This window comes from Phyllobates terribilis, unplaced genomic scaffold (assembly GCF_046119375.1).
Source record: "Phyllobates terribilis strain yellow unplaced genomic scaffold, ASM4611937v1 Scaffold_1__5_contigs__length_1240528914, whole genome shotgun sequence".
Taxonomy (NCBI): Eukaryota; Metazoa; Chordata; class Amphibia; order Anura; family Dendrobatidae; genus Phyllobates; species Phyllobates terribilis.
Genome location: NW_027362761.1, coordinates 1,057,244,415 through 1,057,261,651, shown reverse-complemented (window position 1 = coordinate 1,057,261,651; position 17,237 = coordinate 1,057,244,415). Strand labels below are relative to the sequence as shown.

General features: G+C 43.3%; 1 protein-coding gene across 5 annotated transcripts in view; it reads right to left on the bottom strand.

Annotated features, from left to right (window-relative positions):
* The window catches only part of MTUS1 (microtubule associated scaffold protein 1), a 227,430-nt gene that overhangs the window by 84,134 nt on the left and 126,059 nt on the right, over window positions 1-17,237 (bottom strand). For all 5 annotated transcript variants that reach the window (XM_073645396.1, XM_073645394.1, XM_073645393.1 and 2 more), the window contains 2 exons: window positions 15,283-15,378; window positions 14,357-14,389 (listed from right to left, as the gene is read on the bottom strand). In XM_073645396.1, the coding sequence (XP_073501497.1) occupies window positions 14,357-14,389; window positions 15,283-15,378 (129 nt within the window). The remainder of the gene's footprint in view (window positions 1-14,356; window positions 14,390-15,282; window positions 15,379-17,237) is intronic.

The window sequence follows — 17,237 nt, the reverse complement described above, 5'->3', positions numbered from 1 at the left end:
CAGCTTCTGCCCTGCGCCACGCTACACCTGTAAAATCCAGCAGAAAGTTTACATTCAAGACTTCACATTCTTGTTCTTTTCCTTTTCATCCCACCTATGGCTAATTAACAAAAAGGAAAAATAAATATTACCCATATGAATAGTGATATTCAGACATACAAGTCCGCACATGGCTGCACACATGAATGAAGTGGAACCAGTCGTTCTCTCAGCCGCACCGGATCTACAAACCCTCTTTACCCTCCACAGTCCCTGTCGGGTGGATTCATGCTGCTTCAAGGCGCTGTCACAATATACAATCGCAGAACACGTCACGCTTAAACTGAGGCATGCTTGGCCACACTTAAAGGCTGGTTTGCGTGCATTTCTCAATGTAAAGCCTGATTTACTTCAGTGGGTAATAATGAGCACACACCCCACACCAGAATCGTACCCGTGCAGCAATCCTCAGGATAAACCGCACTATGGGCGGTGTGACAGTACAGTGCGAGGGGAGTACAGCCATGTTTACTACAATTGCCTGACAGCCAAGAACTGGGTGATTTGGGACCTTGTTTTTCCATATAATCTTTAAAATAGCTGAACATCAAGGGAACAGGTCACATAGGATATACTGCTCTATGTGCGTGCATGATATAGGGCAGAGGGAGCAGAGCAGATAAGACAAACCAGCAGTTATAAGGAATATTTCTGCCCACCCAAAAAAAACTACATTTAAATCCCCTCATTCTGTTGGAGGGGAGCGAGTAAATGACTGTCAGCCTTCCCTGAGAGTATGCATGCAGAGATAGTAGTCACCAGATAAGACAGCCCACTGGACTCCTTTAAATTCACGGTCTTTCTGGGTTAAAGAGCTGTCCACTACCTGGACAACTAATTGTTATTTTTTCTTTACAAAAGGTAATTTAAAAAATACCTCCATCTCTGGTATTGTTAAGCCACATGAGCACTGCAACCAATCAGCGGCTGCTAATGGGCTGCTGCGCCCGCTCTTCCATTGGACAATCAGAAATGGCAGCTGATGGGCTGCAGTGCTCACGTGTTATCACTGTTCTCCTGCGCCGGGTCCACTATGGCTCCAGGAATAGTGTATGTGTTATTTTACAAGGGGTTTCCCAGGTAGTGGACACTCCTTTAAAATCCATCTCCTGTACACGGTTATAAAACGTCTGTATGGAGCCATAATGGACATTGCAGAGATGCATATGTGTAACTTCATATATATCAGATATTGTATGGAGACATATAATGGTTTCCTATAGAAAAAAAATGTGTGACATGCTCCATCGGCTATTTTCTGTACATGCAGGACAAGGTATGCACACATGGCACCCAATGGGGCACTGTATGTTGCACACCAATCTCAATCAAAGCTACATACCATCTGCAGGGTTTTGCCACCTAATCTAAGAGCAGCATAATGTAGGGACAGAGACCCTGATTACATTAATGGGTCATTTACTAGGCTGTGTTTTGCATTTTCAAAAATATTTGTTTTATTAGCAGGAGATTATCACTAAAGGACTAGGTGTCCCGAGCCTCCTGGTCCAATCAAATCCCCACCACTGATTAGTAGTTTTCTGTCAAATTACATTGTACATAGAAAGCAGCCAGTGGTGAGGCCGGGGCTATCCAGGGCTCAGCATTCAGAGCTCTGCTAGATCTGCAGGAAAAAGAAAACCGACCAGGGTCTCTACTACTACACTATGCTGCTGTCAGATTCCATAGTAAAAACTGCTGACAGATTCCCTTTAAGGCTAGCTTCAGGCAACAGTTTTTCTTGCCATACATAGTGTTTTTTTTGCTTGTATGCAAAAAAAATAAAAAACATTGTTCGCTTCTCCTACACATTAAATTATGGACTGCACATAAATGGCAATGTAACGTCATCCACCCCCCTTCCAACATGGGGCTGTTGATTTGCATTAGAGAGTATGTTCTGCAATAGCGATCATAACTGGACACGTCTCAGGGTATACCGTTATATGAAAAAGTTTGGGCACCCCTATTAATCTTAAGCTTAATGTTTTATAAAAATTGGTGTTTTTGCAACAGCTATTTCAGTTTGATATATGTAATAACTGTTGGACACAGTAATGTTTCTGCCTTGAAATGAGGTTTATTGTACTAACAGAAAATGTGCAATCTGCATTCAAACAAAATTTGACAGGTGCATAAGTATGGGCACCTCACCAGAAAAGTGACATTAATATTTAGTAGATCCTCCTTTTGCAAAAATAACAGCCTCTAGTCGCTTCCTGTAGCTTTTAATGAGTTCCTGGATCCTGGATGAAGGTATTTTTGACCATTCCTCTTTACAAAACAATTCCAGTTCAGTTAAGTTTGATGGTCGCCGAGCATGGACAGCCCTCTTCAAATGATCCCACAGATGTTCAATGATATTCAGGTCTGCGGACTGGGATGGCCATTCCAGAACATTGTAATTGTTCCTCTGCATGAATGCCTGAGTAGAGTTGGAGCGGTGTTTTGGATCATTGTCTTGCTGAAAGACCATCCCCTGCGTACCTTCAACTTTGTCACTGATTCTTGAACATTATTGTCAAGAATCTGCTGATACTGAGTGGAATACATGCGTCCCTCAACTTTAACAAGATTCCCGGTGCCGGCATTGGCCACACAGCCCCAAAGCATGATGGAACCTCCACCAAATTTTACTGTGGGTAGCAAGGGTTTTTCTTGGAATGCTGTGTTTTTATGCCGCCATGCATAACGCCTTTTTGTATGACCAAACAACTCAATCTTGGTTTCATCAGTCCACAGGACCTTCATCCAAAAAGAAATTGGCTTCTCCAAATGTGCTTTTGCATACCGCAGCCGACTCTGTTTGTGGCGTGCTTAAAGAAACAGCTTCTTTCGCATCACTCTCCCATACAGCTTCTCCTTGTGCAAAGTGCGTTGTATAGATGACCGATGCACAGTGACACCATCTGCAGCAAGTTGATGGTGCAGCTCTCTGGAGGTGGTCTAAGGATTGTCCTTTACTGATCTCACCATTCTTCTTCTCTGCCTTTCTGATGTTTTTCTTGGCCTGCCACTTCTGGCCTTAACAAGAACTGTCCCTGTGTTCTTCCATTTCCTTACTATGTTCCTCACAGTGGAAACTGACAGGTTAAATCTCTGAGACAGCTTTTTGTATCCTTCCCCTGAACAACTATGTTGAATAATCTTTGTTTTCAGATCATTTGACAGTTGTTTTGAGGAGCCCATGATGCCACTCTTCAGAGGAGATTCAAACAGGAGAACAACTTGCAAGTGGCCACTTAAAGTAGCTTTTCTCATGATTGCATACACCTGGCTATGAAGTTCAAAGCTCAATGAGGTTACAAAACCAAAAAAAGTGCTTTAGTGAGTCAGTAAAAAGTAGGTAGGAGTATTTAAAACAAGAAAATGATAAGGGTGCCCATACTTATGCACCTGTCAAATTTTGTTTGAATGCAGATTGCACATTTTCTGTTAGTACAATAAACCTCATTTCAAGGCAGAAACATTACTGTGTCCAACAGTTATTACATATATCAAACTGAAATAGCTGTTGCAAAAACACCAATTTTTATAAAACATTAAGCTTAAGATTAATAGGGGTGCCCAAACTTTTTCATATAACTATTTTTTTTGTGTACAATTGAGCTGCAAAAAAACAAAAAAAATGGAAACGTCAAAAGGCACATTTACTGTACTGGTCCATGATCTCTCTAAAAATAACTGACAGCACACAAACCACTAAACGAACGTGTGAAACGCGACGTGTTCTTACAGTTATATAACAGGTTTCTCTTAAAAGGAGCACAAACAATTTAATTATGAAACTACACGGTAACTAATTCTAGAACACTCATTTTTTTAAGTGTCCCATGCTTCTCAATTACAACTACAAATGTTACAGCCATCTTTTATGACCCTGGTATTCTATAAATGCAGTAAGGAAAAGAGCTGTCATTAAGGCCCTCATAAGAATGGACAGCTCGTCACTTACTGACGTCACAAACTACAGGCTCCAGGAGGCACCTGCTCATTATCCCGTTACTACAAAGATTAATGTGGCTCCAACGAGCACATTTAAAAAAAAAAAAAAAAATCTGTCAAACTTTAGTGTCCGATTATTATTGTAATGTAAAAGTAAGAAACTGATGACACGATGCGAAAGTTGAGATTTAAGAGGTTTTTGAATTGATAAACATCACAATATAATGATACAGCATTAAGCATTTGTGATGTAGTCGGAAAAATAAAGCTTGAAGCATTGAAGCGATTTGGAGCACCTCATAATTCTCAATAGAGCGCGTTTATAATTCTATAAAGAGACTATTAAAGGATCAAAAATCTCAATATCTGCTATAGGTTTTTGGGTGTCGGCTGCTAGAATTATGGTAATTGGTGGTTACCTGTTCAACATGTCAATAAAACCTTGAGAAAACAGGAAAGCACAAGCTTTGTCTGAGCTTAGATCTCCGGTGTAAGGGAATTAAATTACTTTACAGTGTCGCTGTATCATGTCTACTCATGGTGGTGACCCTTGTGGTGGGTGACTGTATCATGTCTACTCATGGTGGTGACCCTTGTGGTGGGTGACTGTATCATGTCTACTTAGGGTGGTGACCCTTGTGGTGGGTGATCATCATGTCTACTTAGGGTGGTGACCCTTGTGGTGGGTGACCATCATGTCTACTTATGGTGGGTGTGTGGCGCCCCTGCGGGTTCAGTCGCCACAGAGGTACTGCATCTCACCCAGAGGTGTTGTATCCCACTCTCTGGTAAGGAAAGAGTGCTGCCCGGGACCCTAACACCAGCATCCAACACGTCCACTTCAGTAGGGCAGTGCGAGATTGCTCCTACGGGAGAGCACAGTCCCTGGTCCCTGGGTGGAGTGGAGGGGAACCAAGTGAGGGGGAACCATGTAGTGGGTGTGGGTGGAGGACGTAGATGAGGGGAGCACTTGAAAGGAAGCTGTATAAAAGGGGGAGCCATCTTAGAAAGCGAGACCAGTGAGAGGAGAAGTGAAAGGAGCAGAGGCTCTGCAGGAGCTCTGCTCTGGAGGCGGGCCTAGTGAGAGGCAGAGGACAGAGAGGAGAGGGAGCAGGAGAAAGGCTCCATGAACAGAAGGGCCACCCGTACGCCCGAATCTGCCAGGCAGTGGATGGATCGAGCCGCAGAGAGGACCGGCCCCTAAACTAGTGGAGAACTACAATGCTCAGCTAGGAACCGGTGGCTGCTGTACTTGTAAGGTGCAGTGGCCACATCCGCAATTATATCACTGAAAAGGAGGCCACAGAGGGTCCAGGGGACTGCAGGTCGCAAGACAAGACCCGAGGCTACCGGATTGGGACAGTGATTGCGAGGCGCAGGGCAGGAGGGCGAGAGCCAGCGCAGGAAGACGACTGAGGAAGGCACATGGAAAGGGGTCCTGTCAGGCACTCTTGAATAACCTGAGGGATTGCTGAACCCCTGCCTGGTGAACGCAGCACGACGTGGGAGGTTGTAGTCCGGAACCTGTAACCTGAGGAACTTATCAACTGTGAGTTAACTCGGAAGACTGCACCCCACTGTCTCTGTGATTGTCTGCGCCATCACCCCTGCACTACAATGCCCAGCACAACCTATAACATCTACACTGCCCTGGAGCTAAGCTATACCTGTGGAGAGCCACACCAGCTTTGCTGCACTAACATCAGCTCCAGAGGACCTGCTCCGCAGCGGCGGCTCCCTTTAGCCGCATACCACAGGTGGCGTCATGAAGTATATACATAAAAACTATAAAATTCCCCTTTCGATTGACCGCCCTGGGTCACGGCCACTGTGACATCTCCTCTAGCAACGACCGGCCCGGCACAGAGTACCCCACGGCCCAGGGGGCGCGTCAGGTGACCATCATGTCTACTTATGGTGGTGAACCTTATGGTGGGTGACTGTATCATGTCTACTTATGGTGGTGACCCTTATGGTGGGTGACCATCCTGTCTACTTATGGTGGTGAACCTTATGGTGGGTGACCATCCTATGATGGGTGACCCATTATTTGCAAAGAACTACAAACTCTCCCTTATAATACAAAATGCATTATCTTTCTACAAACAGCAGATGCCAGGGGTGTAGACATTTTTTTTTTTTTTTTTTTTTTTTCAGCGAGAACGTCACTTAGTAGGTTTTCCGTGTGTAAAAGGGAAAAAAAAAAAAAAAAAAAAAAATGGAGCTTTTCTTATAATCCTGGGTTGTGCAGTCTTCTAAGTTATCTGTCAGACATTTACAACTTGGTATTACCATTCCCTTTCGCTAAGGAGTAAGTCCCAGACACTGATCTACAGTGACTTGACAGCGACAATGCAGGGACACATTAGCTGACAATTTAGTCATACATTTTTAGAGAGAACAGGAACAGTACAATGCAAAGTTCCAAAAAATACACTCAGGATTTGTTATATTACGGAACACAATTATTTAATAAAAACGGACATGTCAGGAAAGTGGACAGATCCACTTATACTGCTAGGATATGGCACCACTAAGATCAGTGGAGGCGTCCAACCTATGGTAATCTTGAGAACGAAGGGTACAACGCCCCCCCATATAGTGCTGCCAGCTCCCAACTTCGTTTCTCTTGCAAAGTTAAGTGACCAGTTGCTGCCATGCAGTGAAAAATCTTTAGGGTATACAGTACTACACCAGTACTGTGCCCCCTTCACTCTCAGGACAGAGGGGTCTCTTCATGGATCATAAAGTGATGGTATAACGTAGTGGTATGAGATGGGAAAACCCCTTTATGCATGTCAATTTTTGGTTGCATGAAAGTTCTGACTAAAGTACTAGGCCTCATCTACACATTACAGGAGTATATAGGAGGATGTACAGCGTCTACTATTGTGGCATATACACTCCTTTTGCCAATGTATTGTCCTTCTTACAATCTTGTATTATGAAACTGAAGCCGGTTTACACTTGCCGACCGCGGCCATTAAACGCCCATCAGCTGTGCATAAGCCAAATGGTGGTCATTTTATGTGCTATTTAGCAGACCAGAATTCTGTGTGGATAGAATATAATAGTTCTCGGCAGCACATCTCTGGTTTACAAAGAACAATGTGCAAGCAGTAACGATGGTTTTAAAGCCCAAGTAACCAATAGGCTTTCCTTGTTCGGTGGGCGATTGCTGGGATGCTTTCAAAAGCTGATAATCGGCACATGTGCTTTCTAACAAACACTCGTTCACCATGATCGACTTGTCTACAGGGGCCTTTAATCTTCCTTAGAAGAATAGATGGAATATAGTCATACAGGCAAAAAAATCCATTTACTGTGGGGAAAATAAGTATTTGATATACTGCCGATTTTGCAAGCTTTCCCACCTACAAAGAATGGAGAGGTCTGTAATTTTTATCGTAGGTACACTTCAACTGAGAGACAGAATCTAAAAAAAAAAAAAAAAAAAAAAAAAATCAGAAAATCACATCCTATTTTTAAATAATTAAATTGCATTTTATTGCATGAAATAAGTATTTGATCACCTACCAACCAGCAAGAATTCTGTCTCTCACAGACCTGTTCGTTTTTCTTTAAGAAGACCCCTACTCTGCACTCATTACCTGTATTAATTGCACCTGTTTGAACTCGTTACCTGTATAAAAGACACCTGTCCACACACTCCATTAATCTCCAACCTATCCACCATGGCCAAGACCAAACAGTTGTTTAAGGACACCAGGGGCAAAATTGTAGACTTGCACAAGGTTGGATGGGCTACAGAACAAAAGGCAAGCAGCTTGGTGAGAAGACAACAACTGTTGGCGCAATTATTAGAAAATGGAAGAAATACGAGGACTATTAATCTTCCTTGGTCTGGGGCAACATGAAAAATTTCACCTCGTGGGGTAAGGATGATTCTGAGAAAGGTCAGGAATCAGCACAGAACTACACAGGAGGACCTGATCAATGACCTGAAGAGAGTTGAGACCATAGTCTCAAACATTACCGTAGTAACACAATACGCCGTGATGGATACGCAAGGACCCCCTGATCACGCCAGCACATGTCCAGGCCCATTTGAAGTTTGCTAATGACCATCTGGATGATCCAGAGGAGGCATGGGAGAAGGTCATGTGGTCAGATAGGACTAAAATAGCACTTTTTGGCATCAACTCCACTCAGTGTTTGGAGGAAGAAGGATGATGAGAACAACCGCAAAAACACTGTCCCAACCGTGAAGCATGGTGGGGGAAACATCATACTTTGGGGGTGCTTTCCTGCAAAGGGGACAGGACGACTGCACCGTATTGAAGGGATGATGGATGGGGTCATGTATCACAAGATTTTGGTCAACAACCTCCTTCCCTCAGTAAGAGCATTGAAGATGGGTCATGGATGGGTCTTCCAGCATGACAATGACCTGAAACACATAGCCAGGGCAACTATGGCATGGCTCCGTAAGAAGCATTTTAAATGTCCTGGAGTGGCCTAGCCAGTCTCCAGACCGGAATCCAATAGAAAATCTTTGGAGGAAGCTGAAACTCAATGTTGTCCAGCGATAGCCCCGAAACCTGAAGGATCTGGAGAAGATCTGTATGGAGGAGTGGGCCAAAATCCCTGCTGGAGTGTGTGCAAACTTGGTCAAGAACTACAGGAAACATCTGACCTCTGTAATTGGAAACAAAGGTTTCTGTACCAAATATTAAGTTCTGTTTTCTATTGTATCAAATACTTATTTCATACAATAAAATGCAAATTAATTAGGTAAAAATCAAACTGTGATTTTCTGGATTTTTTTTAAGATTCTGTCTCTCACAGTTGAAGTATACCTACGATAACAATTACAGATCTCTCCATTGTTTGTAGGTGGGAAAACATGCAAAATCGGCAATGTAACAAATACTTATTTTCCCCACTGTATCAGGGTCACAGAGGTACAGCAGAAGCCCACAGACAGGTCTACGAGTGCCTTTTTATGGCCCTCGGTTCTACAAAACTGATTGTTCATGAGACATTAGAACTTACACCTTAGGTGTAAATCGGATAGTGCTAAAAATGGGATTGAATCAAGGAAAAAAATAGTTTCCTGTATTAAACAGATAGGACCTAATCCATATTTTGCCACCAAAAATTAAGGCGATATTTAGGAGCTTAAAAAGTTTGCTAAGCAAGTCTTACAAAAAGAAGGCTAAAAAAAAACATTTTAAAAACTTAAAGTAGCTCACAACTTACAGTGAAATGAAGGTTATGTGCAAAAAAGGCCGGTTTCAATGTGTAATTTACATAGTGCATCCGAATTGTTGATTCGCAAAGAAATAAATGTATTCAGTCACTTCCACGCTTCAATAGGAAGTCGATGGAATGCAAAAGCAAATGCAAATAACAATCAAAAGTGATCTGCACAACCGGGTTGTGTGTGGTTAATGAGCTGGCAGATTGGCGCCTATGTGGGAACAGATAGGCTAGTCGTGTAGTGATTAAACACAAGACTGAGTGGACCTGACTGGCAAAGCAGTATTGGTAATAGCGCCGACAAATTTAGTATAGCGTTACCATCAGTAGTCAATGCTGGAGATGATTGACAGGTCTCTATACAAAAGGCTTCTAGACAACAAAATGCACAATGTCCACACCGCAGCCAAACAAATTCATTGCATGGTCAATTAAACAGACTTTTGTAAACTCAATAACAATTTTTATTTCTATAGCGCCCACATATTCCGCAGCACTTGACATGTTAGAGGGGAATTGTACAGACAATAAAAGACATTATAGAATAACAATAGTCACATAGATTAACAGATACGAAGAGGAGTGGGGGTCCTGCTCACAAGCCTACAATCTATGAGGAAATAGGGGAGACACGAAAGATGAATGGTAACAATTGCTTATATTGTATGGTCCAGCCATCAATATAATAAATAGGGTAATCACGTAATGCTGCATGAACCAGTCACCAACCAGTATGTGTACAAGTACAGACTCCGAGGGCTATTAAGCGAATGGGGGTGTGTGAACAGACGATTCGAGGGTCCTGATTTGAAGGAAATTTTGTATGGGAAAAAACAGGAATAGTTAGACATGTGTGACGAGGAGATAGGCCAGTGTAAAGAAATGGGTTTTTAGGGCACGCTTAAAACTGTGGGTATTGAGGATTCATCGAATTGTCCTGGGTAGAACATGCCAAAGAATTGGCGCAGCATGCGAGAAGTCTTGAAAACAGGAGTGGGAGGTTCGGATTATTGAGAATATTAATATTAATCTTAGGTCATTAGGAGAACGGAGGGCACAGGTAGGGTGGTAGACTGAGACGAATGAGGAGATGTAGAGTGGTGCTGAATCGTGGACAGCTTTGTAAGAGTGATGAGTTTATATTGAACTCTGTATTGGATGGGCAACCAGTGCTATGACTGGCACAGGGAAGAGGCATCGGTGTAGCGATTGGCGAAGAAAATTATCCTGCTGCTGCATTCAGGAGGGAATGGAGAGGGGAGAGTTTGGTAAGAGGGAGACCAATTAGTAGAGAGTTGCAACAATACAGATGAGAATGAATAATAGCAACAATAAGTTATTGCAGAGTCAAAAGGTAAGAAAAGGTGAAATTCTAGAAATGTTTTTGAGGTGTAGAGGACATAAGCAAGCGAGTGATCGGATGTAAGGAGTAAATGAAATATGTGAATCAAGTATGACCATAGCAGGCATGTTGATGGGGAGTAATGGTAGAACCATACACGGAAATGGCAATATCGGGCACAGGTAGGTTAGTGGAGGGAGGAAACACAAGGAGTTCAGTTTTTGACAGGTTCAGTTTTAGATAGAGGGAGGACATGATGTTAGAGATAGCGGAAAGACAATCACTGGTGTTTTGTAATGATGCAGGGGTGATGTCCGGAGTAGAGGTGTATAATTAGGTTTCATCAGCATAGAGATGGTACTGAAAACCGAATCTACTGATTGTTTGTTCAATAGGGGAGGTATTCAAGAAGAGAAGGGGGCCTAGGACTGATACTTGAGGAACCCCGACAATAAAGGAAAGATTAGTGGAAGAAGAGCCAGCAAAAGACACAGTGAAGGCGCTGTCAGAGGTAGGAGGATAACAAGGAGAGAACAGTGTCCTTGAGGTAGATCGAGTGGAACATAGTGAGGAGGAGCTGGTGATCCACATATATTTTTTCGTCGAGATTGTGCCAGGTATCATGCTCAGTCCCACTGACTTGAATGACCGATTTTTTTTATTTTATTTTTTTTTTTTATTTAAGGGGGAGGTGAAGGGGGGAGGGTGGGGGGACTACAACACCAGGCAGGCACAACATCTATGAAGTACAGAGTCATGCCTTGTAAAAAAAACATGAAGGGGATGCAGCAATCAGAGGAGGGTCACTGCCAATGTGTTTACAGTACTTGGCCAAGGATAGGCCATCAATATTTTAGTACGGCAAAATCTTTTTGACAAATCTGTCATAATTACTAAAACCCTTACACAATTACATTCTCAACAGCTAGTTTATCAATAAATAGAAAACAAAGCAGAATGCAAAGTTTAGAAACAGAAACAAACCACTGTAGCAAAAGTTATGAATATAAGAAACTTTGTAATTTATTTATTCATCTGTGGAAAACACTGATGACATACCGAGGGTCAAAACGGACCCACGGACCGTACACCGAGGGTCAAAACGGACCCACGGACCGTACACCGAGGGTCAAAACGGACCCACGGACCGTACACCGAGGGTCAAAACGGACCCACGGACCGTACACCGAGGGTCAAAACGGACCCACGGACCGTACACCGAGGGTCAAAACGGACCCACGGACCGTACACCGAGGGTCAAAACGGACCCACGGACCGTACACCGAGGGTCAAAACGGACCCACGGACCGTACACCGAGGGTCAAAACGGACCCACGGACCGTACACCGAGGGTCAAAACGGACCCACGGACCGTACACCGAGGGTCAAAACGGACCCACGGACCGTACACCGAGGGTCAAAACGGACCCACGGACCGTACACCGAGGGTCAAAACGGACCCACGGACCGTACACCGAGGGTCAAAACGGACCCACGGACCGTACACCGAGGGTCAAAACGGACCCACGGACCGTACACCGAGGGTCAAAACGGACCCACGGACCGTACACCGAGGGTCAAAACGGACCCACGGACCGTACACCGAGGGTCAAAACGGACCCACGGACCGTACACCGAGGGTCAAAACGGACCCACGGACCGTACACCGAGGGTCAAAACGGACCCACGGACCGTACACCGAGGGTCAAAACGGACCCACGGACCGTACACCGAGGGTCAAAACGGACCCACGGACCGTACACCGAGGGTCAAAACGGACCCACGGACCGTACACCGAGGGTCAAAACGGACCCACGGACCGTACACCGAGGGTCAAAACGGACCCACGGACCGTACACCGAGGGTCAAAACGGACCCACGGACCGTACACCGAGGGTCAAAACGGACCCACGGACCGTACACCGAGGGTCAAAACGGACCCACGGACCGTACACCGAGGGTCAAAACGGACCCACGGACCGTACACCGAGTGTCAAAACGGACCCACGGACCGTACACCGAGTGTCAAAACGGACCCACGGACCGTACACCGAGTGTCAAAACGGACCCACGGACCGTACACCGAGTGTCAAAACGGACCCACGGACCGTACACCGAGTGTCAAAACGGACCCACGGACCGTACACCGAGTGTCAAAACGGACCCACGGACCGTACACCGAGTGTCAAAACGGACCATACACTGATGATATTGATCCAGAACACTGATGACACTGGTACCATTTTTCTCACATAGGTGTTTAAACATGGACGTGTGAATGAGGCCTTATACTGTGCGATACTGTTTTTTTCAGCAGATGCCTCAGTATGAAATGGAGCAGTGTGTATCCCCAATATATAGAAGCCCATTAGCCTCCATTTGCAAACAGGAGTCCATCAATGGGTCAGACTTATACACCGGGAGCTTCCTCAGCACATATGGCAAACACAGACTGCAAAATACAGTGCAGAAATAGCCATAAGTGTGTGTATGACATGCAAGTCATTATATAATAAAGGATGAACAGAAACTGGAAATTCTAGAATGAAAGAAACAAGTGTTGTGGATAATACTAGTACTAGAAGCCTGTATTACGTGACCGCACACTGTCAGACAATTGCAAGTGTTACTGACCACATTGTGCCGGCAGTGTGCCCATCTGTACTAGCTACATTTGTTTTGCAGCACTGACCATTTGTCTTCTCTACATAACCTACAGATACCAGATTTGTCCACAAAACATTAAAAAAATAGTTCTTAACATGTAACAAAATACGGAAAAAAATACAGCTCAATACCATTAGAATACCATAAAAACAGAGACCTTATACTTTTGACCATTTACTCTTTCCTGCCTGTTTGACACTAAATACTATGGACCTCTTCAAGCAAAAAAAGTTTAACGTCTTAAATGACATAATGCATAATTTCTTACTCCCCCCCCCCCCCCCAAAAAAAAGGAGCGCTGTGGATGCAGTAGGTGTAAGGTTGCATTTATTGAATGTCTACAACGCAAGTTCAAAAACACACAACAGTCCGAATGTTACAAGCACCAAGAACACTGATCAGTTCACTAAAAGTATCTCAAGCTGTAGGTTCATATCATTGTGACTGTACAGGGACAAAACCTGTGACCATACGATCAACAGTATAAGCCCTGCGGTGACTGACAGCCGGTAATTTAGTGTTTAATGCTCCGTCAGCCCATAGTGCTGACTGGTCATCATGGCAGCCGCTGGCACCAAAGGCCTCTAGGCGTGCTGCACTCAATATCTCTCGCCATTTCCCAGGAACGGAGACTGGACCATGAAGCTGAGGCTAATCAGAGACCAAGTAAGTGCTGGGCAGAGCTGCAAGGCATCTTGTGTGCATACATCCCTGGGGAATTCAAGAATAGGTGCTGGGTACAGTGAGTGACAGATTGTCTACTGAAGGAGCCACCTCAAGAATGGTGGCCTCACGCGTGAAGGTAGAGTAAGTGCACATAGCTGTTGCAGTTAAAATATTTCCTTGGAAGGAAGATACCTTCAAGCAGCTTAATGATCAGAACCAGAGAAGGGACATCATATTGTGAAAAATCAAACAATGCTCTGCAAGTAGCAGTCAGAAGCACATTCATAGGGTAGAAGTGAGCATTATACTGTGTTCCTGAAATTACCTCTAAGCCTCGCACTTCCAGGAATAGTAATGAATCCGTATTACACATATCCCTCAGTGATATGAGTCACTCCAACAAACTGCAGATCAAATATTTCCAGCATAATATAAAGACTAGAAAAAAAAAAAAGAGAAGCTTTGAAGACTTACCAATGGCAGAACTTTTTAGGCCATGGAGGGTACCTGAAATATCCAAAATATGATTTCAGACTTTTTTGGGGTTATTTTTAGTGGAGTGTGTGTTTTAAACGATTCAACTATGGATTTATACATTTTACAAGTCTCTGATATTCGTGCATGCAATTTTTTTTGTTGGTCTTCTTATAGCGCTAACTCTGGGTTTATTTATTTTTTAAAAAGGTCACTGGGCAAAATATTTGTGGGCCCAAATTCCATCCGACGTCCCATTACAGTCATAATGTGCATGGCTCTCTCCACAAAAGGCTATGGAGGCACGGAAGCTGCCAGACCAGTAACTCTACCAAACTGCAAAAGGAGCCTCTAACTTCTCTTAGGCTTCAGGGATGGCGAGTGATGGAGCAAGCTTAGATCCCATTAGGTGGTGGAGGCCCTATGCTCCCCGTGTGCCCCCTCTACAATTCTTCCCTACTCACCAGAGCACAGCTATAAAATCTATAAATCCACTATACGTGGATCAGATAAATGTAGCTTGAAACACACTGTCATTTACGCACAACATCCTCAAAAAAATATAATAATAATAATCATCTGTGAATAAAGAATGGATTGCCATTACTGCAAGGATTTGTTGTTTTTTTTAGTTTCTTACATATTAGAAGAAACAATCTAGAAGATGATCAGATAAATCTTACACCTTCATTCACAGACGTTGGGATACTTCAAATCAGCATTACTGTTGCATGGAATACAAAGCTTGTGAACAATAATAAATATATGTTCCCTCAACACTGAAATAAAAGGGAGTTAAAAGAAAAAAATATTCCCCGTCACTCCAATGGAAGGACAGTAGGCATTCATATCCGGTTTGTCAGGCAGATGAGTGTTTAGAATTTAGAGTTTTTCAGAATAATCAGCAGACTAATTATTGCTCTTACCTCCATTGATACCTTTAGCGTCTGCTCGCTTCAACAGTCCTGATGAACCAGATGATTTTGTGACTCCTTGTTGTAAAATAGGACTTTTCTTTGTACCTGAGCAGAGGAGAAAGTTTATCTTTCACACAATAAAAATACTACAATTACGAAGAAAAATACAGGGCAGCAAAGCAGAATTTTTATTCCAATTGCCCACATTCAGGCTATTGAAGACCCTTACCAGTTTATGGCACTCACAGACTTCCTTGGGGCCTCATTGAACATAACTTACACAAGGTTTTTCGTTATTGAAGATGATATATGACGAAAAACAATGATCAGATCAGGTAGTCAGGCTCTTAAAGAAAACTGGTCAGCCGCATTTTACTAAGTCAAGTACAGAAAGGGCCATATTGGCGCTGTCATACCGATAAAAATTATACCTCAGGTGAAGAAATCCGCTTTGTAGATTTTCTTTAATCCTTGTTTGAAGTTTCCTTGTATCTTTGTGCAGGTGGGCGGGCCTGTGAGCGGGGTCTTCAGCTTTGTTCCATTCCCTTTGCTGTGTCTGGGTGTCTTACTTCATTATTTAAAATTTCACGCTGACCCTGTCCTAGTCGCGGGAGGGACTTGCACAAATTGAGTTCTTGGAAGTATTCAGAAAAATGGTGCCGGCGGCTGCACATGTGTAGACTGACATAACGGTGAGCTTCCAGTAAAATGGTGCCATAGCACTGACCAATCTGAGCTATCGCTGCCCGTGGGTAGAACGTCGATGGAACGAAATTTTATAAGAAAAAGACACCCAGACACAGCGACGGGGACAGAACAAAGCTGTAGACCCCTCTCACAGTGTCACCCACAGGCCCACCCTGATGCACAGAGATATGAATACAAGGAAACTTTAAACAAGGATTAAAGAAAATCTCCAAAGTGGATTTTTTTCACCTGGGGTATCATTGTAATCAGTATGACAGCACCAATATGGCCCTGCCTGTACTTTAGTTAGTAAAATGCTGCCGACAGCTTCCCTTTAAGTCAAAATAAAAAAACAGAATTTTGCAAATGAAAACAAGAGCCTTGTTTGCAATTATGATAGTCTGAAAAGATAATTTATAAAGAAGAACCAGTCATGATGAACAAGTCTGATCTGCAGGCAGCAATGACTAGAACAGAAGGAAACAAGCCAATTGATACAAAGCTTTGTGGTAGAATATGCACAATATCTTGAATTTGATATCTCTGCTCTCCTAGGCTTAGGAGTCCAGTGGGTGGGCTCTACTTAGTGACTCAACGCAGAAATGACATTGAAGCTTCACTTCTGTTCCTCTAGTAGTGAGATGTGCTGGTCTCCACACTGGCTAGAGTAAACTAATGCACAAATTGCAACGTCCAAAAATCTGCATTAAAAGAAAAAAAGTGTTCTGGTTCCATCACAATCTAGAACACTTTAATGGCTTTAAATAGTGCTACGGATAGGAGGTGCTGAAGTTTTAGTTAAAATACAAAGATAGTGAGTGACAACTGGCCAGGACCACCCACTGGACTCCTAAGCCCAGGAGGAGCAAGGACGTATACCCATGAAGAGCAAAATTACACTGAACTTTACAACTGTACACAATGTTTTTTTCTCCAACATGCGGTCCTGTGTAAGTTCCTCATCTACAACGTGACATGTACCATACAATGTGTTACTATCAAATAAAAAAAAGAAACAAATATTCTCACAAAAGCTTAAAAAAAAAAAAAAAAATCTTATTTAAGGGTGTGGGAGGCAGCAATTACCACTAATCTACTATGATGAAACATTTTCCAGCTTTGAAACGGAAGACAATATCAATAACAGGCAACACCCAAAGAGCATTAAAATGTTGTCTTCTGTGGGAAAGCTAAGAAACCCACCCTCAATATTGGAAATTAACAAAACTGCTGCTTCAGGTAAAACTTAGGCTAAAAACTCCTGGAAATCAACGGGA